Source organism: Micromys minutus (genome assembly GCF_963924665.1).
Source record: "Micromys minutus genome assembly, chromosome: 22".
Classification (NCBI taxonomy): domain Eukaryota; kingdom Metazoa; phylum Chordata; class Mammalia; order Rodentia; family Muridae; genus Micromys; species Micromys minutus.
In genome coordinates this window covers 6,453,307-6,479,831 of record NC_137957.1, presented here as the reverse complement: position 1 = coordinate 6,479,831, position 26,525 = coordinate 6,453,307, and the positions used below count along the sequence as shown (strand labels likewise).

The 26,525-nt window shown below is 47.1% G+C and overlaps 1 protein-coding gene across 1 annotated transcript; it reads left to right on the top strand.

Moving 5' to 3' along the window:
- The first annotated feature begins 76 nt into the window (after positions 1-76).
- On the top strand, positions 77-24,603 carry RNF41 (ring finger protein 41). Its single transcript, XM_080935347.1, has 7 exons — positions 77-231; positions 3,495-3,677; positions 15,104-15,216; positions 21,072-21,343; positions 22,192-22,327; positions 22,602-22,705; positions 23,383-24,603. Exons 3-7 carry the CDS (start codon positions 15,127-15,129, stop codon positions 23,732-23,734), a joined length of 954 nt encoding a protein of 317 aa, XP_080791473.1. The 5' UTR covers positions 77-231; positions 3,495-3,677; positions 15,104-15,126; the 3' UTR covers positions 23,735-24,603.
- Positions 24,604-26,525: the final 1,922 nt, after the last annotated feature.

The following is a 26,525-nucleotide window of genomic DNA, read 5'->3' as shown; positions in this document are numbered from 1 at the left end:
AGAGAGGCGGGGCTTGGTGACGAGCTTCCGCCCCGTTGCGTAGCAATAGTGGGCGTGGCTAAGGGCTAGCCCGAGACAGCGAGGAGTGGTCGGAACCTTCTTCCCCATCCTTCCCTTCCCCTTCCCCGGTGGGGAAAGGTTGAGACCCGGTACCCAGGCTACGCCGCGGACGCCGTGGTCTCAGCTGCAGCCAGGCTCCGCGGCCGGAGAAAGCAGGCCGCGTCCCCGGCGGTGCGTAATGCGCCTGAGTGAGCTTTTAACCCAGGGGGAGGGGGTGAGAGGGGGCGAGGTCCCCGAAGATTGGCCCCTGGGTCCGAGGTGCTGGGAGTCGGGAGGAAGGGTGGAAAGGAGGAGGAAAATGGAGGAAGGGAGCTCTGCTGGGAGGAGTCGGAAGGTGAGCTGGGGGCTCTGGAGCTTGGGAAGGTCCTCTGGAATAGGGGAAGCCTTGGGAAGTGCGGGAGTGGCCATGGGCCGGTCTGAGGACCCGGGAGGAGCCGACCGCTGGGGATGAGGGACAACATGGAGTTTAAATGGCAATGATTGACAGGCCTGGAAGCGAGGAAGGGAACGTTCTGGGGGCTCGCCTTGGCAGGGACCGCGGAACCCAAACCTCCGCCTTCCAAGCGCCGTAGCTTGGCTTCTTTCCCATGCCTTGTCTTTGGCAGCCTTGTCTTTCTCTTTTATTCCTTCGCCGCTCCTGTTCCCTCCCACCCCTCCGAAGAGGACTCTTACATTCCTTACATCCTTGCCCCTGAATGATTTGCAGCTCCGCTTTCTGGCACGCACGATCCATCTGCTCATCAAATACACTGGAAAGCGCACCCCAGCCCAGGAGGCAGGGCATATGTGGAGTAGAGAGCGGGGAGGGGTTGTGGGGAGGCAGGAGAAAGACCTGAAAAAGCAAGATGATGATGTTTTGGAATGGCACACTAACTTCATTTCACCTGGTAGCAAATGTGGTTACCAAGGCCACTGTTCTTGGAGACTGACCTATGAAAATCTTGGCAGGTACTTATACAATAGTTTTAACTAATAACAGGGTTGTTGGCTGCTGTCATTCCCCCATCAAAGAATGGGATTGGATAATGCTAAGGGAAAGTGAGGGGTTCGATAATATTGTTCCGATAGTATTGTTATGCAGAGTCTTTGCTACACCTTGTGGCTGGGCCTCTTACAAACATCTTCAAATATCTCCTCTGGCACTCACTGTGAGTTTATTTTTGCCATTCTGTTTTGATAACTAGTAAGATCTCTAGTTTATTATCTCATTTGATTTGCAGGACAAAAGGTTAGAAAAGGCAAGTGTCACCTCTATTTGACAGTCATTTACATGGCTTATTTGAAGCTTTCTTGTCAGTGGATGGCAAATCTAGGACTGGAATCCAAGACCTATCTCTCCTGATTGAATGCTTGGCTGACACTCCTTAGTCCATTTTCTTAAGGGTTAATGGACCCAGTATGGGAAGCTTTTCGGTTTCTGTGTTTGGAACCTGTCCCTAGGAGACCAAGCATAGCCAAGATGGTACCTGTTCCTGAAAGCTTTTTTGTTGTTGCTGTTGTTTTGCTTTGAGGTATACAGGTGCGTGTGTCAGATTGTTGGGAAATGGGGTGTTGTTCAAAGGAAGGAAGCATTCCTCCTGTGTTATGTGGTGTAGAGAGGAACATCAACTTTCTTCTCTCTGGACTACCAGTGAAGAGAAAGGCCAGGCTTTTCACCTTTCTAGCTCACCTAGAGTGCACACTGAAGGGGCTGTAGTTGGTGGGCTTGGTGAACTAGGATCACAAGTACCAGATTCAGAGACAAAGTAGCTTTTGTGTTTTGCATGAGAGATCATCAAGTACTCTCTCCTAACTTAGCCCTTGCACTATTGATACACACTCGGTAATGAGCCGGGGACTTTAACTAGCTGTCCTGTATATTCTTGACTGGGATCCTCAGGACCCTGGTTGGCCCTTGGTCCCATCTTTGCAGGCATGAGCCTAGTCAGCCCAGTTCTACTGCTTCCTAGTCTACCAAGTTGGCCACTTGGAGCAACACTGTCTCTACTTTTCCCTCCTTCCCAATTGTTTGAGAAAGGGTCCAGCCTGGTAGCCTCTGTTGACCTTGAGTTCACAGGGACCTTTCTGCTGTCTCAGCCTCCTGGGTGTTGGGATTGCAGGTATGAGCTACCATACCTGTTGGTTCTTTCTGTTTACGAGTACCACTCGCTTTCTCCGTCCCCACACCTCTTCTCTCCTTTAAAACCTTATTCCCTTCAGAGGTGTTTCCCAGTTTGCACCTATAGCAGCATTATATATGTGAAATTTCTACGTTTTCCACATGGAAACCTGGATGTTTTGGGGTTTTCTTAACTTATTGAGTCGGGGTCTCTCTGTGTACTTCAGGCTTACATCCTTCCCCGGAATGACCTGAAGCGCTGCTTTCTCACTGTCTTCTGGTTTTTTCTAGTCCTGGCCCTAGAGGCACGCACTGTCAAGCAGGGCGCTCAGGACTGGGTCCCAGTGCCTCAGTCTTCACGGCTGAGCTTCATCCCCAGCCAGTTTTGATTTTGTTTGAGACAAAGTTTGGAACTTGCTACATAGCCCAAACTGGCCTTGAACTCAAATTCTACTTCATCTACCAAGTGCTTGGGATTACAGCCATGGGCTGCCCTCCCTGGCCTCTAGAATTGTTTTTACGTGATATCATGTAAATGAAATCACCATGGAAACATTAAAGGATAGAACAGGGCAAGCATTATGGACTTGTATTCTGTATAGCCACTGATTTGGAATTTTTGGCATCGCTTGTAGTTTTATGTGCTGAATAAAGAAGAGAAGTGTATATTCAGGGGCTGGAGAGATGGCGCAGTGGTTAAGAGCAGTGGCTACTCTTCCAGAGAATACCCACAAGGCAGTTCACAATTGTCTGTAACTCCAGTACCAGGAGATCCACTTCTGCTTCCTCTGGCACCAGGCACAAATGTGGTTCTCAGATACATATGCAGGCAGTACACCCATGTGTGTGTGTGTATGTGTGTGTGTGTGTGTGTGTGTGCCCGCGCGCGTGCGCACTTTATTTTGAAACAGGATCCCATATACCCCAGGCTGGCCTTGAACTTTGAGCCTGTTGCCTCTACTGGGCATTGAGATTATAGACATCCATAACCCCCTAGTTTGTGTGGTGATAGGATTAAATTCAGGACTTTGTGAGTGCCGGGCAAGCGTGCTGTCACCGAGATACAGCCTCAGCTCTCCTTTTTTCTGTATGTTCTCAAACAAGTCTTGTCTCCAGTGGCTTCTCGCTCCACCATGCCTCCCCCCAGCTGTTTGACTCTACTAGACCAAATGTCCTCCTGTTTGTTCATAGGGTAGTGCAGAAACCTGGAGTCCTGAAAGGAGTGTCCCCTCCCTTCTGCCTGGATGCCCCACTCATCAGATCTGAGTCAGTCCAACCTCACTGAGTGGAGACAGGTACCCTGCCTTACCTTTCCTCTCCCTGTTCCTATTAATAGAGACTTCCTGATTGTGACATCACATCCACCCCTGGGCCATGAAACTTGTCACTAGGAAGAAAGCCTCAGTTGGAGAATAGCCAACAAGATGGGACACTCGGATCACCTCCTGAGTGACACAGAGCGGAAGCATCAGGGGGTTGGAACCTTGTAAACAGGGGACCTGCCCCCACCACTTAGAAGGTAAACAACCTTGGTTTGGAGTCTCATTCCACCTCTTTTCCCTGGTCACGGTTCCTTCTGACCTTGAAATTCTGGTGCCCTGAAGCTTTCTAAAGTTAATGCATGCTATCCTGTTTATGTGTATCTCGTTGGCAGCAAGTTTTGTTTTTTCTATTTTTTTTTTAATCTGTATACTCACCAGACTATACCTGTGCCTTAGCTTGAAGACAATAGTTGTGTTTACTCTTTTTTCTACAGGTCTCAGTTGACAAGAAGATTGTATGTTAGGATGAAAAGGAGATTTGGGTTAACCACACAAGTGTGCTGTGTGCTGGTAGACAATGGGAGTACCTGCTGTAACGTAGAGCCTTGCAGGCCTTGCATTAGGCATTAGAGGAGTTCTTGTTTGCTTGTTCTTCTTTCTTTCTTTTTTTAAAAGATTTATTTTATATAAGTACACTATATCTGTCTTCAGACACACCAGAAGAAGGCATCAGATCTCATTACAGATGGTTGTGAGCCACCATGTGGGTGCTGGGAACTGAACTCAGGACCTCTGGAAGAGCAGTTGGTGCTCTTAACCACTAAGCCATCTCTCCAGCCCTGCTTGTTTTTCAAGACAGGGCTTTTCTCTGTGTAGCCCTGGCTGTCCTGAAACTCACTCTGTAAACCAAGCAGGCCTACGACTCACAGAGATCTGCTTGCTTCTGATTCCTGAGTGCTGGACTCAAAGGCATGCACTACCACCACCCAGTTCTTAAAGAACTGTAGGTCCTCTGTATTGTTCTCTAGGAACTGGGAGTTAGAGCTGTAAGATCGTTCAGTGTGTCAGAGCTCTTGCAGGGAAAGCAAGAGGACCTGGCTGCAGCTCCCACCAACTGTGTAAAAGCCTGTAAACCAAGCACTGTTCAAAGACAGGTGGCTTCCAGAGTGACAACAGGCAAATGCCCATACACTACACACACAGGAAAAAATTTCCAAATAATTAAATATTTTAAACAAACTGAACCTTTACATCCTCTGAGCCAGGTGTAGTGCCTCACACCTTTAATTCCAGCATTTGGGAGGCAGAGGCAGATGGATTGCTGTGAGTTGAAGACCAACCTGGTCTACAGAGAGAGGTCCAAGACAGCCAGGCCTACGTAGTGAGGCCCTATCTCAAAAACAAAAGAACTACATAGATAGATGAAATATCCTCTGGTAAATGGAGATTCCAGCATTCTAGGGCTAAATAGAACTTAGAAGTCAGGTAGCTCTACTCCTCTATCTCCTAAGGGAAGAAACCGAGTTCTTAAGAGAAGTTTCAGTTTAAGGATTCTCCTGTCAAAATAGGGAACCACTTCCTTTCAAGGGAGTTGCTGCCAGGGGCTGGGGGTGTTAGTTGGTGGGAAAGCTCAGCACCTCCTGTAATATAGTTGCCATTTAATATCCATTTTTAGTTTATATCCTCAGTCTTTGAATCTTAGAAATTGTAGAGCCTTTTGGAAATCACATAGCCAGGATGTTCCGACATACAGAGTAGGAGACTGAGGCCTGGAGAACACACTTGGTCAGCGATGGTGTTGGAGCTAAGGCTGAGATTCAGAAGTCTTGTTATGGTCTTTATTGTACTGTTCATTGTGCATGTGAGGCAGTCAGAGGACACTTGCCTTCCTCCTCCCACCTTTATGTGGGCTCATGGGACTGAACTCAATGCTCGGATTGGACAGCAAGCACTGTCAGCCTGCCGAGCCATCTCCTCAACCCCATTTCACCTGCAGTCGTGGAGATAAACACAAGGTGAGCTAGACCAGCAACTACCACTGAGCCGCATCTCCAGCCCCGAGTGGCTTTATTCTGTTTTGAATCAGGCTTCTTTATTCCATAAAATAAAAATGCTGGTGGGTGAGCACAAGGGTTTAGCATTGAGGGCTAGAGATGGCTCAGCAGTTAAGAGCACTTGACTATGTATGGTTCCTGAGTTCAAATCCTCACAACCACATGGTTGCTCACAACCATCTGTAATGGGGTCTGATACCCTCTTCTGTGTGTCTGAAGATAGAGCATTCATATACATAAAATACATGAGTAAAAGTGTTTGGCTTTGAGAAACTGAAGAAAACAGGAACAGATGAACTACAGACTTTACTTTAAACTGACTAACATTGAGTTAGTTCAAATGACTCTTTGTAAGGGTCAATGCTAGGGAATGTCCTTTTTTTCTAGATCTACATATTAGACCAGAATACACAATGACATGTTGTAGGGACGTGTGCATGAGGTCTTTCACCAGCTAATTTCTTACCCAGTTAAATTTCCTACAGGTTGTCTGTCTCCTTAGGCGGGGCAGGTTTTAGAGCCGTTTGTCTGTGTGTCTGATCGTTTTGTAGTAACTGAGGCGGGCTGTACAAGGGTATGGAGAAGTTCGACCACATCACTCACCCGACTCACCCTCATTCATGTGTCAGGCATGGTGGCAGCATGCCCACTTCCCTTTACATGCCATGATTACAAGCCATCAGGGGAACTGAGAGCTTGGAGTGGCGAAGGACTCTGCCATAGTCCATAGCAGCCTGTGCAATTGCTAAAGTGAACTTCCAACCCTGCCTATAGCCAGCATCGCAGAGCCGTATGGTGTCAGCTGGACTCTGTAAGTTCCCAGTTTCCATCCCAGTCTATCTTGAGGCTGTTTGCTGTAGACCCTGCTCCCCTTCCCAGCAACCAGGAAAAAGCAAGACTCCAGAAACCTGAAGTTTAACAGTCAGATTTATCTCAGTAATTTTTCTCCACATAGACCAAGCTAACCTCAAAGTCAGAGAAGATCTACTTACCTCTGCCTGGGATTAAATTTACACTCCATAAAATGTCCACACAATAAACTCAGAGCCAATTGGTATGATATAATTTGCCCATCTAGATTAGACAAACTGTCCTATAATAATCCATCCCTTATAAGATATTCATAGCCACATATGGCTAATTAAAGCCACACAGATTGATCCTCCTCATCCTCCTCCATCTTGTCTTCTCTCCTCTCTTCTCTCTTTTCCAAAACTCTGTTCCCACCTGTCTTTTTCACTGTCCAATCACAGGCCCTGCCTTATCTTGTACCTGCCTTTCCTGCATATCAACAACAGCTGGGTGTGGGGTCTTGAATGTCAGTCGATGGTAAGACTTTCCTGGCACGCTCATGGTCTTAGGTCTGAACTGAGCAGCCACGTCAGGTATATTGTTGCACATCTTTAATCCCTGGCAGAGGTAGGGGGTCTTCTCTGACTCTGAGGTTAGCTTGGTCTATGTAAGGAGTTCCAGCACAGCCAGGGCTGTATAATTGAGAGGCAGTAACTAAAACCTACCAAACAAACCCAGCAGAAGCATAGGCATAGGCTGGCTAGTTTTATGTCAACGTGACACAGCTAGAGTCATCAGAGAGGGAGCCTAAGTAGAGAAAATGCCTCCAAGAGATCAGGCTGCAGGTAAGCTTGTGGGACATTTTCTTACTTAGTGACTGATGGGGAGGGCCCAACCCACCGTGAATGGTGCCACCTCTGGGCTGGTAGCCCTCAAGCCAGTAAGCAGCAGCCTCCCTGACTTTGCACCAGCTCCAGCCTCCAGGATCCTGCCCTCCCGCTTGGGTTCCTGTCCTGACTTCTAGTGATGAACAGTGACCTGTAAATATAAGCAAAATAAACCCTTTCCTCCCCAACTTGCTTTTAGTCATGGTATTTCACTACAGCACGAGGAACTACCTAACAGAAAGCAGGATTATGGAGTATATGACCATGTTGTTTTTAGAGGATCATGGGAGGACTTTGGAATATGGGGCTAAAAGAGCCATTGAGCATTCAAAGTTTTGTAAGCCGCTCGCTCTATGGAAGATTAGAAGATAAGAATGTAAGTGGGAGCTGGAGAGATGGCTCAGTGGTTAGAGCACTGACTGCTCTTCCAGAGGTCCTGAGTTCAAACCCCAGCAACCACATGGTACCTCACAGCCATCTGTAATGGGATCAGATACCCTCTTCTACTGTGTCTTAAGAAAGCAACAGTGTACTCACATTTATGAAATAAAATAAATCTTAAAAAAAAAAAAATGTGAGTGGAACTTTAAAAGCAAGTCCAGGACAGCCAGCACTATTAAACAGAGAAGCCCTGTTTTTCCTTCCCACCCTCTCTTCCTCTTAACTCTTTCCCTCTTTGCACATTTCTATGCCAGGGGTTGAACCTGAAGCTTGACATTCTAGGTTCCACCATTGAGCTACCTCCTGACACAGCAGTGATTTAAATGAAACACAGAGCCAGAGAACTGGCAATAAGTCAGTCCAAGGTTTTTTCTGGCAAGAGTGATTCCCCGGGTTTGATGCCCAGATCACATAAAGCTGTACTTGGTGGTACATGTCTGACCTCAGCACAGGGGAGGTACAGGCAGAAGGGTCACAGGTTCAAACTTCTCCTTGACTACTGACTGCATAAGGCACTCCAGAGCTCCAGACAGTGTCAACAAAACAACAAAAGAAGTGTGATGAGTTGTATAGGCATTTTTTTTTTTTAATTCTATATAAGTACACTGTAGCTGTCTTCAGACACACCAGAAGAGGGCATCAGATCTCATTACAGATGACTGTGAGCCACCATGCGGTTGCTGGAGTTTGAACTCAGGACCTCTGGAAGAGCAGTCAGAGCTCTTCACCACTGAGCCATCTCTCCAGCCCATAAGCATGTTTTCTATGTTGCCTTGACTTTGGTTTGTTTGTTTGCTTGGGTTGTTTTGGGTTTTTTTTTTTTTTTTTTGGTTTTACTTTTTGAGACAGGCCTTCCCTGTGTACTGTCAGCTCTCCTGGAACTCTCTCTGGCTCTGCCTCCCGAGTGCTGAGACAGAAGGTGTGTGCTCCACTGACCAGCTCCCTTATCTGTTCTTTTAAAGACAGGCTCTGTATAGATCAGGTTGGCCTCAGACCCACAGAGATCCTCCAGCTTCTGCCTCTCAAGTGCTGGGAGTAAAGGTGTGAGCCACCATGCTTGTTTTGTGGTGAGGGCCTCTTACTGTTTACACTGACCGTCTCAGAATTTGTGAAGTAACCTACATTAGCTTAAACTTGGAACTTCCTGCCCATACCTCTCAAGTGCTTGTATAAGGAACCACCTTTGTGTGGCCACTCAAAAACAAGAAAGAGAGCGTGGGGTGATGGCCAGTGTTTAAACCACTCAGTGCATAATTGGTGGTTGTGAAAACTGGAATTTCACAAGAAAGACTCTTGATGTCAACCTCCTACCTCTTGTGCACACACAGGTACATCTGTATTCCTTATGCACACATGAAACACACATATACATGTGTGTATACATGGGGGCGGAGAATAAGAGGAAAAGATAATCGTTAAGTAAATAAATCTTACAAATATGTAACATTGACCTAAAAATAATTCTAATACCTCTATTTCTTTTAAGTTACATTTATTTATTACACTAAAAAGGTTGTGTGTGTGTGTGTGTGTGTGTGTGTGTGAAAGAGAGAGAGAGAGAGAGCGCGCTAGCTTTCAAGCATGCACATGTGTGAAATCAGAGGACCAGAGTCAGTTCTCTCTTCAAAATGTTGGTTCCAAGGATAAACTCAGGTCATGAGTCTTGGCATCAGACAGCTTCTCCCTGAGCTCTCCCACAGATCTGTTCATGCTACTTTCAGAGATGGTGTTCATGAAGACGGACCTGTGGCATGTGTACTATTGTCATCTTGCATTTTTTCACGCTGGGAGGTACCAGGACACGGCAGTTAACAGGCTGGGTTGTGGCGCGTCTGCCTGGCTTTGGTTGAATCTGGTTTAGCAGTAGTGTGTGGTAGGATTTTGACAAGCTTTCTAAGTCTGTGCCTCTGTTACTCAGCAGGAAGATGTGGGTGACTGAGTAAGGACAGAGCTACTCCTAGCTTGTTTATAGGAGTGCTTAGAATGTGACAAATTCATCGTAAAGCTCAGTGATCAAAAACGGGACGCATTGACTTCGTCATTCATCAGTATAAATAAACATGACGATTCTGTGTTTCATCTCTGAGACCCTTCCTCTCCCTCCAACTCCCCCCACCCCTGAAAAACAAAACAAAACCCAAACTCCATGCCTCCATCATTGTGGGAAAGGTAGGAAAAGAAAAAAATGAAGCAAATATCAGTGTTTATCATTTAATTTAATATTACAGTGTACATGTGTGAAATAGAGGTAAAATGCACATGAAATACGTCTTTTCTCTGTGACTGTGCACAGGCAGTGCCAATGAAGCCAGTGGAAGTGAGACTAACCTAGACCTTGAAACTGGAGTTGGTTGTTGGCACTATGGACTGTGGTGTAGACTGGAGTTGGTTGGTTGTTGGCACTATGGACTGTGGTGTAGACTGGAGTTGGTTGGTTGTTGGCACTATGGACTGTGGTGTAGACTGGAGTTGGTTGTTGGCACTATGGACTGTGGTGTAGACTGGAGTTGGTTGGTTGTTGGCACTATGGACTGTGGTGTAGACTGGAGTTGGTTGGTTGTTGGCACTATGGACTGTGGTGTAGAGCTGGGTCCTCCATGAGAGCAGGAGCCAGCACAGCAGCCCACACACCAGGGAAACTGTAAACATTCTGATTCTTCTTTTTAAATTTATTTATTGTGTATAGGTACACTGTCGCTGTCTTCAGACACACCAGAAGAGGGCATCAGATCCCCTTACAGATGGTTGTGAGCCACCATGTGGTTGCTGGGATTTTAACTCAGGACCTCTGGAAGAGCAGTCGGTGCTCTAACCACTGAGCCATCTCTCCAGCCTGCTAATCTTTTTATAGGTCCAGTTTTAGTATATGTGCTGTCAGAGTGAGCATATGTTTTTCTAACTTGATCTTTTTTGGAATTTCATAGATGTATACAATGTGTTTTGGTCACAGTCCCCACATTTCCCTGTGGCCCTCTCTGTTTCTCCACTACTTTTCCCTCCGACTCTGGGCTGCTCTTGGTTTTTGTTCTAAATTTATTTAAAGTGTACATGGTAGTGTATCCCTTTAATCCTAAGTTAAGGCAGGTAGATCTTTGACTTCTAGGCCGGCCTGGTCTGTTTTGCCTGAGTGTATGTTTGTGTGCCATGTCTGAGCCCAACACCCAGAGAGGACAGAGGTTTCTCTGGTTTCCTGGAACCTGTGTTATCTGCCCTGAGAAAGATCGGTTTGCATGCTAAGAAGTAAGCAGAGTTTTAGATGCAGCACAGTTTGTTTCAGGAGGAAAGGTGGAACCAGGTAAACATCCCATCATAATGGGGATGTCAAATACTCCACAGTCAAGATTTAGGACCAGGAATGTCACTCAGTCGTATAAGCCACAATGGCCCTACTGGCAGGTTATCCTGACTACAGAGGGGCAAGAAGAAGACTCAAGGTTACATTTGTTTGTTTGCCTTTATATCCTTAATATTTTCATTATAGTTGTCTAACAAGATCTTTATCTTTCCACTTAAAAAAAGTCTAGTTGCCATAATCATCTGTAAAAGGCAGAAAACTAGAACTGGGGAGAGGGCTCAGTAGGTAAAAGCACACCACCAGGTCTTACAGCCTGAGTTCAATCCCTGGGACTCATACAATGGAAGGAGAGAACCAACTCCTGCATGTAAAATGTATTTTAATAAACCATTAATTATTAGTGAGTCCTGTGGATTATTTAATGGACTTTTACACAATTACTGGGAGATTATTCCTCATCTATATTTCTACTCGCTAGACTTAATTTCCAGCTGTGCTCCCCAAATGCTAGCTGCTTGAACCTCTCCTGTGTTCCTGGTCCATCACATCTCATGGAGCTCTGTTCACTCCTCTGACCTCCACTCTCCTTCCTGCCACCCCCAGCCTGGTAACTGAACCTCTGTCTCTTCTCCCCAGTAACTGGTTGTAGCTACTTTGTTTTACTTTGTAGCTATTATTATTAATTCATAATAACTATGAATTGGGGAGCAGCACTTACAGAGCATTATTTGGTGTATGTGAGGATCTGCAACCAGATCTTGGGGGCCAGTATTTAGTATTTGACTATATAGTAGCACCAGACCAGTCCCCAGCACCCACAAGTTGTCTTTTGATCTCCAGATATACTACACACACATATACAGATAAATTACACCAATAAATGAGTAAATACATAAATTTTTAAAATTAAAAACAACAAAACCAGAAAACTAGTTGGGCATAATGACGTGTCCTATACCCCAGCACTTGGGAGGCAGAAGCCAGAGAACCAGAAGTTCAAGATGGCCTCCAGAGCTGTTTCTGCCTGCCTCTGCCTCCCAAGTGCTAGAACTAAATCTGTGTGCCAGGATGTGTTCTGCCTGCCTGTGTCCTGTGCACCACGTGTGAGGTACTATTTTATATGGTTCTTATATCTGTTTTTATAGAGAAACTTACAAATGTGATGAAATGTTAACAGCTGGAGAGTGGGAGCTGAAGAGGTGGCACTGGCTACTCTTCCGAAGGACCCAGGGTTGTTTCCCAGCACTCAGATGGTGACTCAGGATCACCTGTAACACCAGTTCCAAGGGATCAACTCCCCCTCTGACCTCCGTGGGCACCAGGCATACACACACACACACACACACACACACATACATACATACATGTAGGCAAAACACCCATACGCATAAATAAAAATAAATTTTAAAAATACTTGAAGAATCAAGAGGAAGGGTATAAGACCAAATCATCAATATTGTACAAGACAGTCACCCACAAAAACAAATTTGTGGATCCAAATTACCGTGTTGCTAAGGCTGAGAAATTTGTTAGCCTTACTGGTTTGGGACATTTTTCTAAGGCTCCCAGGCTCCTCCCACTTGCATTAACTCTCCAGTGAGGTCAGAAAAGCTGAGATTTACTAGGCTTCTTGATGTAGAGCTGGTACTCAGGAGAGGTTCACTGTGTGTGTATTGTTGGTTAGGAAGCTGTGTTTGCTCTTTTCTGAGATGGGCTCTCAGTGTAGTCTAGAACTTACCATGTAGCTCAGGCTGGCCTTAAACTTGTGGACAACCACCTCCCTCAGCCTGTCTAGTTCTAGGGAAAAGGCATGTATGTGATGTATGTGCCCATATATTAGCATGTATGTGATGTATGTGTCCATATATTAGCATGTGTGTGATGTATGTGCCCATATATTAGCATGTATGTGATGTATGTGCCCATATATTAGCATGTATGTGATGTATGTGCCCATATATTAGCATGTATGTGATGTATGTGTCCATATATTAGCATGTATGTGATGTATGTGTCCATATATTAGCATGTATGTGATGTATGTGTCCATATATTAGCCAGAGATGATTTTTCTTGTTGTTGCAGCGTCAGGGGTTGAGCCAGGGGCCTTACACATTCTAGGCAAGAGGTGTACCACTGAGTTACACCCCCAATCTGCAGCTAGAAAGATTTTTCTTTTTTAAGCTAAACTGTTATTTTTCACTGTGTGTGTGTGTGGGGGGGCAATGGTCACAAGGCCTTTGAGAAGCAGAGGCAAGTGGATTTCTATGAATTTGAGGCCAGGCTGGTCGTCTGCAAAGTGAGTTTCAGGATAGCCAGTATGGTTACACAGAGAAACCCTCTCTTGAAAAATAAAGAACAAAACACGTTTGTGTTTATGATGCGGAGGACTTGAACAGCCACCTGTGTGCCTGACAAACACTACTACTGAGCCACGCGTGACCCCTGACTGCATGTGTGCAAATGTGTGCAAATGTGAGCATGTGTGCAGAGACCAGAGATCCGTGTTCAGTGTTGTCCCCAATTGTCCCCTTCTCTGAGTTTGGTGCTCCTAGGTTGGCGAGGTTGGCTGGCAGGAAGCCTGGGGACCCATGGCTGCCTCTCCAGTACGGTGCTCGTTCTTAAGGCCTGCTTCCGCTTGTGCTGTCCACAGCCCCTTGTTTTGTGTTGAGAAATCTGTGGAGCAGGCTGACCCTCAGCTTGCTGTGTGTGCTCTGCCTGCCTCTGCTCCCCAGCTGAGATGGGTGTGTAGTGTGGTGAATGCCTGCAGTCCCTGCTCATGATTCATCTTTCTGTACAGACTTCCTGGGTGGTGCTGAGATGTTACTTTTGCTGAATATAAACTTTTATTACTGTGATGAAACGCCATGACCAGGGACCACTTAAGGAAGGAATTCTTTTTGCCTAAGGTTCCACAAGGCGAGAGTCCATGATGTGGGGGAGGCATGGACATGTTGGCAGGAGTGGGAGCAGGCACAGCTGGTTCTATTTGTCATCCTCACAGAGAGAAGATGGTGGGGTGGAGCTATAACACCCCGAATCCCTGAACCTATGGGCACATTGCACATTCAGACCTCCGCAGACCTCCATGTCTGTCCTGTGTGTCCTGTGTAGGAGAACCATCCTACACACAGTAATACTAATTCAGAAGAATAAAATTGGGTGGATGGACCCTAAATTCCTGAGAACTAACTGACCTTCTTTAAGAATATCACAGGTTGATAGGTTGGCTGTCCCAATGTCAAGAACTCCTGATCCTGTTAGGCTGTGAGCTGGATGAAGAGAGAGAGGCCTTAGTTGTTTCACCGACCTCTGGTTTCACCTGTGGCGGGGCATGGCAACACTGCAATTCTGTGGCCCTTGTTTCCTGATCTTTCTCCTGCCTACAGTTTTCTTCTGGGCTCCAGTCTCTCACCTGTGGACACAGTGCGGGTTTTGTTTGTTTTTGTTTTGTTGTTGTTACTTTGTTTGGGACAGAGTCTCACTGTGGAGCTCTGACTGTCCCTTTGTTTTTGTTGGAGACTGGGCCTCGCTGTCTAGCTCTGGTTATCTTACAAATCACTATATAGACCAGGCTGGTCTTGAACTCACAGAGATTCAAGGCGTGGGCCACCATACCTGTTTGTTCCTTTGGTTTTGGCTCTGGAGATTGAACCCAAGGGCTCATACACTATAGCTAAGGACTCTACCACTGAGGTGCATCTTCAGCAACACATTGATCTTAAAAGGGAAATGTTACCAGCTCATTGTTAAAACCGTCCAGTGATAGCCCATGGCCTCTGTAACAAAAGTCCTAATTCTAAATTCTTGGTGGCCAGGCCCTCGTTTGCCTGTTCCGACTGGTATCTTGACACTCCTTTATTCCCTCAGGCCAGCCTTTTTCTGAGCCCATCTGGGCCTAATGCTCTGTCCCAGGCCTCTACCTAACTCTCCTGCTGCCCTGAAGGACATGTTTCTGGAAAACTTCTCAGAGCCACTGTTATTTCAGCCTGGATCAGGAGTCCTCTCCTTAGAAGCCTCATTAAAACTCACACTGCATTGTATGTGTGTGTGCTTTTGTAATGTCTGCTCTCGACTGGATGTGTTCCTCACATAACTACATTCTCAATGAGTATCTGTTAGATAAGTGACTGGGTTCTGGCAGTAAGCTCATGCTCTGACCACATCGATGTGGCTTTTTCTGAAGTGACCTCTTTTTCTTGAACTCCTTTCAGGACCTGGGTTTCAGTGATGAGACATGGGGTATGATGTAACTCGTTTCCAGGGGGACGTTGACGAGGACCTTATCTGCCCTATTTGCAGTGGAGTCTTGGAGGAGCCAGTGCAGGTAAGTGGGCTTCAGGGCAGGTCTGTGGGTCAGCGGCCGTGGAACTACCAGAAAATGCTTGTGAAGAGTGGGCTCTTGAGAAACCCCCACCTGGACCCCCAGCAACTCTTTGGTGCAGAGAAGGCGGGTGACACACTGGAGAGCTGGTTCAGATCCTGAGATCACTGAGACATCTGTAGTAGTTGGTACTCAGCTGCTTGTTTCTTCCCACCATGGCTTGGTAGTTGCTTTTCTACAGGAACTCCGAAGTCTGTGCTCTGTCTGTGACTGACCTAGCCGTGCTGGGTCAGTTCTCACTGCACTTGAACAGTGCGGTGCTTTGTGTAATATCAGTGTCCCTGGGGCCCTGAGCCTGCCTCTAGTCTAACAGAACAGATAGGGACTCTGCTTCCTTCGGGGTCTGCTGAAAAGGTTTGAGGAGCCATGGGCTTTGTTCTTTGATGTGAAAGCTGCCGGGTCAATAGGTCATGTCCTCCACTGGTAGGAGCAGGCCCAGAGTCACGCATGTTCTGGCATTGCCAGGCACTTGGTAAGGTAAACAGCTGACAGTGACATTCACGGACAGCGTCTTACACAAACCTTACTGCCCTCGTTTGCAATCAACCCATTGACACTTGGCCAATTGAGACAATATCATTTCCAAACCAGAGCACCAGTTAAAGCCATCTCATTTGTTCTTTTAAACAGGGCACCTTTGAGACTGATTCTTTCTTTCCAGTTTTCAGCCATTAAAGGAAACAGAGATTTGAGCAGAATAAAGTTGAGACTCCACCCCAGGGGCTGTCAGTCTGGAAACTTTTCCATGTCTTTGTACCTAAATCTGTCACAGGCATATTAGACGGTGCTGTTGAGAGGTCATTGGGTAGGTCCTGCTCCCTCAGGCCATGGCAGGGTATAGTTTGCTTTACTGTCATTTAAGGCGTGTCACTTGTAAAGAGATGAATGGTTGTTAGTGGCCCAAGTCAGAAGCCAGCCTCCCATCTCCAGCATTTACCTCCTCAGAGAGAAGGCAGGTGGCCTTCATGGTGGCTGGCGTGATCCCAAGGGCATGTGAGCTCTTGTCCTACCACTGTTTCTTACGAATGAACAGGTGATGAATTGAAATGATTAAGAAATCAAGCTGCAGCTGGACAAATGGCTCATGGTGGCTCTCAGTAGCTCCAGCTTTAAGGAGACCCAAAAGCTCAAGCACCCACACTTATGTACACACACCCCATACAGGAACTCACACACATAATTAAAAACAAATACATTTTTTTAAAGGTGAAGTGAAAAACTGATTTTTCCCTTGTAGTGGTTATCAGCTGGAGATGGTGTCTTGTTTTCACTTTGTCCATGAAACTCTGGGACCCCATCTAGCTTGGACCTGTGCTGTCTGCCGGTCTTTATGAGTTCATGTTGCTACTTGAACGTTGGTATCTTTCATCTCCACTGGCTCTTACAGTTTTTCCACCTCCTTTTGCAGGGCTCCCAAAGCACTGAGTGGAGGGCTTTGATGGCAGAACCCCTTTTAGGACCAAGGCTCTGGGGTCTCACTCTCCACAGCATCCAATTACTGATCTCGGAATACATTAAATTTTTCCAGTAAAAATAAAAAAGGGATGTATGTGTGGAGAGATGGTGCAGAGGTTAAGATCATTAACTTGGATGGTCAGGGTTCAAGTCCCAGAATCTGCAGACATTTCTGTAACTCTAGTTTTAGGTGCTGTGATGAAGTTCAGTGCCCTCTTCTGCCTTCTAATGGTATCAATGTGATTAGACATAGATAAAACATGCAGACAAGGGCTGGAGAGGTGGCTCAGTGGTTAAGAGCACTGAGTTCAAATTCCAGCAACCACATGGTGGCTCACAACCATCTGTAATAGGATCAGATGCCCTCTTCTGGTGTGTCTGAAGACAGCAACAGTGTACTCATATATAATAAATAAATTTTAAAAAACATGCTTTAAAAACATGCTGGCAAAACACTTACCAGGTAATTAAAAACGAATGTAAAAAAAAATCAGGGTAGTTGTGGTGGCTCATAAAGTTAGATGTGCTGACGAGGCAGAAGCCAGAGGATCTTAAATTCAAGGTCAGTCTGGACTCAACTTTGTGTGACTAGATTGGTCAGAGCTTTGTCCAGCAAGCCTATGACTCCAATTTGATCCCTGGATTCCACAGGGGGCGGGCAGTTCCTCAAACCTGCCTGTCCCCCTTCCACCCCTGTCTTGTCCCCCCATATACACCCCCCAAATACACACCCATAATAACTTTTAAAATAAATCAAAATGGTATAAAAAGATACAATTCCCTGCCTCCTTGTCAGCTCCTCAGAGGGAACTCTTTGCTTTGTGGGTGACATGGCTTTGCTGTGTAGCCCAGGAGGTCTCATATACGTGTGCATGCACCCTTGAACATGTACATATGCCATGCTGTGCTCCTGAGGTCAGAGCAAGGCTTGGCGTCCCTTCTCTCCCTCCAGTGTGTCCTGGGGACTGAACTCGGGGCATGAACTTGGCAGCAGCCACACTGACCTGAGCCACTCTCATCAGCTCTGGCCTTACACACATGTGCAACCATGTCTAGCCTATAATCTATAGATATCTGTTCTTATTAGTTTGTTTAGTATCCCTTTAGTGAGCATCTTCTCTTCTTCCCTCAGTGACAGTGCTCAATGTAGCCCTGGCTGTCCTGGAACTTGATCTGTAGGTCAGGCTGGCCATGAACTCAGAGATCTGCTTGCCTCTGCCTCACCGAGTGCTGGGATTAAACTTATATGTCACCACACTCAGCTCTAAAATGTAGTTTTAAATGTAACTTAAGTATTAATTTTTAAAATTTAATCACATTTTTAAACATGTAATTTTAAAATGACATTTAGAGTGTGTGTGCATGCATGCACACACAGGTCAGGACAGCATGTGGGAATCAGTTCTTTTACAACGTGAGTCCTGGGTGTGGGACTCAGATCATCAACATGGTGCCCCATCCTCCAGCCATCTCGACCGGTCCCTCTCTAGTTAGTGTTTTATAGATGGAAGCAAGTGTCTAGAGAGAAGGAAGGAAGGCAGCTCACACCGCCCCCCTTCTCTCTCTCTCTCTCTTTCTCTCCTTTTTCTTTTTGGTGCTAGAGATGAAACCCAGGGCCTTATTCTTTCTAGTCAGGACCTCTGTTACTGAGCTGTATCCCCATCTCTGTTTGCACTTGAAATTATTCTGAGTGATAAAAATGTAGACTAAGAGGCAAGAGAAACCAGTTGAAAGGCATACTTGATAATTCAGGTTAGGGTGGTACCATAGGGTCTTGAACTGGGTCAGAAGCAACAGAGATTGGAGAACAGTAGAAAGATTAGGATTTTTTTTTCCTTAAGTATGTTTAGATTTTAAGATGAACCAGGTATGGTGGCGCCTGCCTATAAACCCAGCACTCAGGGGTTCAAGGTAAGCCTTCTCTATATAGCTACTTCAAGGACAGGATAACCTGCATGTAACTTTCAAAAAAACATGGAGGACTGGGTGTGGTAGCTTATGCCTTTAGTCCTAGCACTTGGGAGGCAGAGGCAGGCAGATCTCTGAGTTTGAGGCCAGCCTGGTCTACAAATCAACTCCAGGACAGCCAGAGATACACAGAGAAACCCTGTCTCAAAAAAACAAAACAAAACAAAAAAAGGTTTTGAGAAGAGCCATATGTTAAGGGTTTCATGTATGTGTGTGTATACACATACACACACACATACATGTACATACATATATATTCATAGTTAGCTTGTTTAAAATATTCTTTTAGTTAACACTTTAAATTACGTTTATCACGTATCTGGGGGTGGGGCACAAGTGTGCTGTGACACGTGGAGTTAGGTGATACTCTGTGGTAGCTGGTTCTCTGCTTCTACCAGGCTTGGTAGCAGACATCTTTACCTGCCAAACAGCGTCCCCAGCCTGGCTTTTGAGCTTTTGAGCTTCTGAAAAGTGAACTCTGAGCCTGTGTAAGGAATGGCTCAGGGGTTTGAAACACATTCTGCACAGCCTCCTGATCTGAGGTCAGTCTCTGAAACTCACTGTGGGAAGGGGGCTCACAGGCATGCATGCTCCATGGTGCTTGTGACTTGCACTTATACACACTCCCCAATCCTGGGCACACACATGAATGCAAAGTTCACCTTGTTGTAAATTAGATTTCTCGCCTAGGCCCAGACAGACCACACCAAACACGGTTCCACGTGGAGAGGTTTAATAGAACGGGATAGGGCAGAGGTCAAGGCCGGGCGAAGAGAGGAAGAGGAAAGAGAGAGAGGAGGAAGGGTTTCGGTCTTTTGTAGGGGTAGTGACGTCACTTGCTCCCAGGTGGAGATGGGATTTAGAACTGATGTCTTCTGGGAATGCTTTGGCTGTTTCCATGGCAATTGATGTGCTAGGTTCCTGTCACCTGTGGGTGGAGCCATTGCTGGGGGAGGGGGCTATCCTAATGCCAACACACCTGATTCAGATACTATTGCCCATTGCTGAATGCCCATTGCCAGGTCGTGTTTTCACAGGGACCAGGGAACCTCCTCAAAAAAATAAAGGATGTCTTTATATGTGATGGTGATGGGGAGGTCACTTTGGTTTTAGAAACAGGTTATGGTTATGTAATCCAACTAGCCTGGAACATGGGATCCTCCTGCCTGAGTGCTGGAACACCCCCACCACACACACAATATTTGTGAAACTGAGAACAGTGTTATTCCAGCAAAAAAGGAAAAAAAAAAAAGCTAGTCCTATTAAGCAGCTCATGTGTAGCATTTGTGATCCAGGGGCAATACCTCATTGAGAGGTCATGACAGACCTCATAGAAAAAGAACTTGAATCTACACAGAGAAATCTCAACCTCTCAAGAGAGTCTCCTTTACTTTTCCTACTTGATTTGTTGCTGGGTCTTTTGTTTTATCTTTTATTTTAAAAGATGTTTAAATTTTTTTATTTTTGTATACGTGTGGATGAGGGGGAAGGGAGAGAGAATGAATATGCCATATTTTGTACATTCCTGGGGAGATCAAAAGGAACCGTTGGATCCTTTGAAACCGAAGTCAGGTTCTGAACTGTGCGTGTGCTGGGAACTGAACTTGGGTCCTCTGAAAGATTAACTGCTGAGGTGTCTCTCCAGCCCATTTGTTTGAGAGTTTGGAGGGGCTGTTTGTTGAGACAAGGACTTACTATGTAGATCATGCAGGCATGGAACTTAAAGAGACCCGCCTGCCTCTGCCTCCCAAGTGCTGGGGTTAGAGGTGTGCACCAGTGTGCCTGAATTTTTTCTTGTTTACTTATTCAGTGTGTGCGCTCATGAACACACACAGTCCACGAATGTGGAACTCAGCGTTTGCAGCAGTTAGTTCTCTCCTTGACCTGGGTCCCCTATCCAGCTGCATTTGTTTTTTGAGACAGCTCTTGCCATCTAGGGCAGGTGTTCACAAGACTTCTTCCTCAGCCTGTGAACGGGGAACGCTGGCGTACACCACCACATGCAGCCCTGTGCTCTTTTCCTTCGGTTGTGCTCAGCGAGGCTCTGCCTTTCCTAAGCTGTCTGAGTCATTGGTGATGGATGGCCTTGTGCCGTCATCTCCATTGACCTGGGGCATCCTGTGTCTCCTACTGTTAGAGAGCCTTTTGCTTGTTTGTCTTGTCTCTCAACTCATTTCTGCTCTTGAGCACAGGAAGCAAGTCTTACACCTGACTGAAAATGCTCTGCCCCAAAAAGGTCAGTCATTTCCTGTGAGCCCTGGACCTCTGCTTCTAGAATCTGCTTGCAGGCTTCACTGGCTTCATAGTTACTGGATCTAGGCTCTCAGCTCTTGCTAATTCCCTTGTGTCCCTTTTACCCCTACTGTCCCTTCTAGGCGCCTCATTGTGAACATGCCTTCTGCAACGCCTGCATCACCCAGTGGTTCTCTCAGCAGCAGACGTGTCCGGTAGACCGTAGCGTTGTCACGGTTGCCCACCTGCGCCCAGTACCTCGGATCATGCGGAACATGTTGTCAAAGCTGCAGATTGCCTGTGACAACGCTGTGTTTGGCTGCAGTGCTGTTGTCAGGCTTGACAACCTCATGTCCCACCTCAGTGACTGTGAGCACAACCCGAAGCGGCCTGTGACCTGTGAGCAGGGCTGTGGGTGAGATTCCTCCTTCCACTCCATTGCGACAAGGTTCTGGCTGTACACCTGTAGGCAAAGACTCCTGACCTCGGCTTCCTGCTCACAGATCTTCACTTTTCAACTATGATCATTTTTCTCTTGTTAAAAGAAGAGGACAGCAGTCCAGTGATCTCTAGTCGAGGCGCTCTATTTTCTCTCCAGACCAATCTATTCTTACGGGCTGCCTCTGCCCCCTTGCCTCTCGTTCCCTTATGCCCTATTTTCTGTCTGTGAGGTGGGAAGTATTAAACTAAACACTGATCCTCTGAGCAGTGATGTCAGACTCCTCGTGAAGGATGTGTGCAGGTAGACTCCAGTGGCCTGAGTCTCCCTCTTAATTCAGGATGGCTCTCAAAGGCACAGAGGACAGTCTGTGGAAGAGGGGCCGGGCCGGGCATGTGTTGCTAGCTCAGTTGGTAGATAGTTTTCTAGTGTGCATAGCTGGTTCTGTCTCGAGCACCATGGGAGCCAGTGTAGTGATCACACCAATATTCCCAGCACTGGAAGGTGGAGGAAGGAGATCAGAAATTCAAAGTCATCCTTAGCACAAGTTGGAAGACAGTCTAAGCTAAGTGAGACCTTGTTTCAAGGTGTTTTTTTGGTGCCCCCCCCCCCCCACAATGCTGTCTTGTGGATAGAAGCTCCATATAAGGGCAAGGAGCATGCTTGGAAAAAGAAATCAAAGAAAGGAAGGACTGTAAAGATTGTTAAGAGTGTGAGTTGCAGATAGTTCCCTCAGCAGTTTTCTGTCACAGAGTAAGCCATGAGCCTATAATGTCCTGTTGAACAGCCTGTTCTACTCCTGTCTCTCTCGTTCTGGACTACAGCCTGGAAATGCCCAAAGATGAACTGCCAAACCACAACTGCATCAAGCACCTGCGCTCCGTGGTCCAGCAGCAGCAGACGCGCATCGCAGAGCTGGAGAAGACATCTGCTGAACACAAGCACCAGCTGGCAGAACAGGTGGGGCCCAGAGACCGCTGTGAGCACCACAGCCTGTGTCCTGCTCTGTGCACAGTTCAGTGGAGAGTCAGTAGGAGCTGTCTGCCCTTGCTTCATCCCATTTGACCATCCAGTCATCTGACATGTGGAACGCCTTCTTCATGAAGCCATTTTAATGTCTTTCCCCTGTCGTCCTGAACACACTTGTACTGTTCCTCAGCTCTCCCAAGCCCCCTCATTCTCAGACTTGCTATTTGGCTTAAGTGTCCTCTCTGGTTCTCTTTCCACCCAACAGAAGCGAGACATTCAGCTGCTGAAGGCGTATATGCGAGCCATCCGCAGTGTCAACCCCAACCTTCAGAACCTGGAGGAGACAATCGAGTACAATGAGATTCTCGAGTGAGTGTCACTCAGGGTGGAGTCAGAGGGAGGGCGGGGCCAGAGAGGAGCAAAACCCTGAGCTCCAGTACCTCCAGTACAGGCTTGTTCACTAGGGTGGACAGTGGGGAATCCTGCCTGAGGATGCTGTTTGTCCAGAATTATCTGAGTACTACCATGTACAAAGCATATATCAAGAGCTTTGGGGGTACTCAGGATCAAACAGTAGCTTGGCACTCAGAGGAGAAGGGGTGGAGTGTACGTCCAGGAAAGTCTAAAGTTCAGCAAAACCGAGCAGGTGAACAAGGGAAGTGTGAGACCATATAAGACCCTTTCCATTCGGAAGGCCTGTGCAGTTGGTAGACCAGACTGTGAGTGTGGAAGCAGAGAGGAATTGGCCTGAGGGCCACAGTGTAGAAGACATGTCTTTACTCCGGACAGTCTGGTGGTCGCTGTGTGGCAGGCACCATGCATGCATTGGGATTTCAAAGGATAACAGGGTAGACTCTGGGGGTGTGGTGAGTGATGTGCCAAGGACAGCAGGCCCAACTAGAGGAGGATTTGAGAAGAATTTGGGTTTTCTGGACCAGTGCTGGGAAGGAAGTCAGGTGGGCTGCAAAATGGAGCTCATCTTTGAGGAGGAAAAGCCGAGGCAGAGAAAGCAGAGCTGGAGTGACCATCCCAACCCCTCCACACAGGTGGGTGAACTCCCTACAGCCGGCAAGAGTGACCCGCTGGGGAGGGATGATCTCCACTCCTGACGCTGTGCTCCAGGCTGTGATCAAGCGCTCCCTCGTGGAAAGTGGCTGCCCAGCCTCTATCGTCAACGAGCTGATTGAAAATGCCCATGAACGCAGCTGGCCCCAGGGTCTGGCCACACTAGAGACAAGACAGATGAACCGGCGCTACTATGAGAACTACGTGGCCAAGCGCATCCCTGGCAAGCAGGCTGTAGTGGTAATGGCCTGCGAGAACCAGCACATGGGCGATGACATGGTGCAGGAGCCAGGGCTTGTCATGATATTCGCGCACGGTGTGGAAGAGATATAAGATCATAACTGGCTGTCAGGAAGAGGTAGAGTTGGAAAACCCACTGCTCCAGCAGCTGAGCCCTGACTTCTCCCACAGCCCTTATGCCACGGCTTGTACACGAGCCACGTGCTTCCTGCTTCTGGCACGAAGGACCTTGGGGCACTTAGCTCAGCCTTTCAGTGGGGAACCCAAGTTCCTGCCTTTTGCTATGTTCCTTCCCCATAATGTCTGTAAGTTTTCAGAGTGGAGAAATCCCCACTTCTGTATTTTCCTAAGACCCCTGGTTCCCAAATATTTTGAGAAAGCACAAAGAAATTTGTTTTCCCTAGAGGATCAGGGTGGAGTGAGGCATTTCTAGTTGCTCCTCTCTTCAGTACTAGGGAGTCTGGGCAGGCGCTGAGGCCATGCCGCACTGAGAGAGCAGCTCTGAGGAGCCCACATCCAGCAGACGGGCTAAGGGTGTGGCCAAAACCCTCTAAGTAGTGAGGCCAGGACCTTGGGGAAGACCTGTGTTGAGCACATCCCTGACCAGGCCCCCTGTGAGGCTGTGCAGGGTGGGTTGCTGAAATGTTGAACTCTCTCCTACAAGTTTTCATAATTAGGGAAGGGAAGGAAGGGGTGGGCGTGAGAGCACTGGTGTTGGTGCACTCGGCAGGAAGCTGCTGTCTGGCTCTACTGAAATAGGATGGCACTGCCCCCCGAGGCGTGTCTGTGGCCTCAGCAGCCCCTCTTCAGTCCTGTGATTGTAGTTCGCTTGATTTCCTTTGGTGTTATTTGTTTATATTTCCCGAGTCACAAACCTCATCTGTTTTCATAGAATGGACTGGCTGTGTCTGTCCTCTGGTCCAGCCCAGTCACATTGTTGGCAATTTAATTTATTTACTTTTTTTTTTTTTAAGAAAGGAGAAAAGAAAAAAAATCAACAAAACTTAAAACCTTTCTTTTGCCCTTTCTTTGCTGTTTCTATTGTGGGATTCTGGGTAGGGTGGGGCTGGGTAAGGCCTGTTTGGTATGTTTCCTTTTCAGCAGGATCTTTGGTCTGATCCCCGTTCTGACCCCTTCACCACCATCTGTGCAGGAGCTTTGGCTGTGCAGTCCTGCATCGATGCCCGTGTCCCAGGGAAAAATCTGTCCCCTGCCCCTCAGGTCTCCCTGTGAAACCCTACAATTAATTGGCACATGCGTTTTGAAGGCAACTCTTCCATTTCCTGAGGCAACTTCCTGTTTATCTGAGTTCTAACCTTCACCAGACAAATAGGATACAAATTAGATACGTTTCCAAAACCAGGCTGAATACGCTGCCTAACTCGAGTCCACCCAAGGGCCATTGCTGGCTTCCCTGTGGTGGCCGGTAGGGTGAGCAAGAAGGAATAGTTGGTGTGATTATTTTAAAGGCACGGGTGGGCGTGTGATTGGAGAGGTTAGAGGGCTCCCCTTCACCAGACACGAGCTTCTCTGGGAGTTCCTTTCCAGGCAAGCCTGCTGTTGGTCTCAGTAGTTGGGTGGTGGATTCATTGAGATTGGGACAGAAGGATTTAGCTTGTGGACCACAAGAACAGGTTGAGTGTTCCAGCAGAGCATTGTGCTCAGGAATTTGGAAAAGGCTGTTGTGCTTAGTCAGGTCACTGCATCTCTTGTTCCTCTTTGCCCTGCCTGCCTTGCCCCAGCCCACACTGCCCCGCGCTGTTCTGTGCTGTCCTGCGCTGTCCTGCGCTGCACCGTTCTTACTCTGAGGTGACAGAGGAAGCTGAAGCTGCCGTGCACTGGAGCCCGCAGCTCTCCAGCTGTGCTGTGTGCCGTACGTGCTGTTCACTGCACTGATACAGCTCCACTCACTCAGCTCTTAATCACCCCTATGGAGTGATTGGTAGCGTGCCTCTGACCTCCACCCTGAGAGTGGAAGTTGTGTGCACTCCCCATGCTTTGCCTTCTGTGCTCTGCTGCTCTAGTGAACTTAACTGTGTTCTCTTCAGAGTGTGCCTTGAGCCCAAATTCTGTTTTCTGGTGTTCTTGCATTTGGGGGACACTACAGAAAACTTTTTTAACACCTCTTTCCAGCAAGTGGAGAAGCTTCTGCCCCTAGGATTTCCTGACCTAGGGACATGGCTCTGGAGTAAGAGCTTTTACTGCACATGAGGATGTGAGTTCAGATTCCCAGCACCTACATTAAAAACTGAGCATGGTCACAAGATAATGTCCTCATGTGTGGGGCAGAGGAAGGAGGCCCACTGTCCAAGTTCAGTGAGTGTCTCAAAAGGAAGAAGGCAACTAGGTGTGGTGTGGTGGAGCATGCCTTTAACCCTGGCACTTGGGAGCCAGCAGGCAAATCTCAGTGAGGAGCCAGCAAATTTAAAGGAACGTCCTCTTCTGACCACCCTGAAAGCATGAATATGCACAAACATGTCCAACATGTTCACATGTGTTTGCTGAACATTTCTGTTACTACCTTATTCCTACTGTGAAAAAATCACCCGAGTGTATGCGTGCACTTGAGTGTGCATATGTATGTGTGGTTTATTATGTAGATGAATGTTTTGCCTGTGTGTGCACCACATGCATGTCTGTGAGCCGACATGTTGAGTTTAAACCTAGGTTCTGTAAAAGAGCAGCCAGTGCTCTAACCACTGAGCCATCATCTCTCCAGCTCCTGACTGTATATTTGACCGTTTATCATGTACCTAATGTGAATCTAATGGAACTCTCCTGACACTTACGTTGGGGGAACAGACGTTCTTTTCTTGTCTCTCTGAGTCCCCTTCATACACAGTCACTGATGGCACAGGGAGCCATCTGCTGTGACCCAGACTGA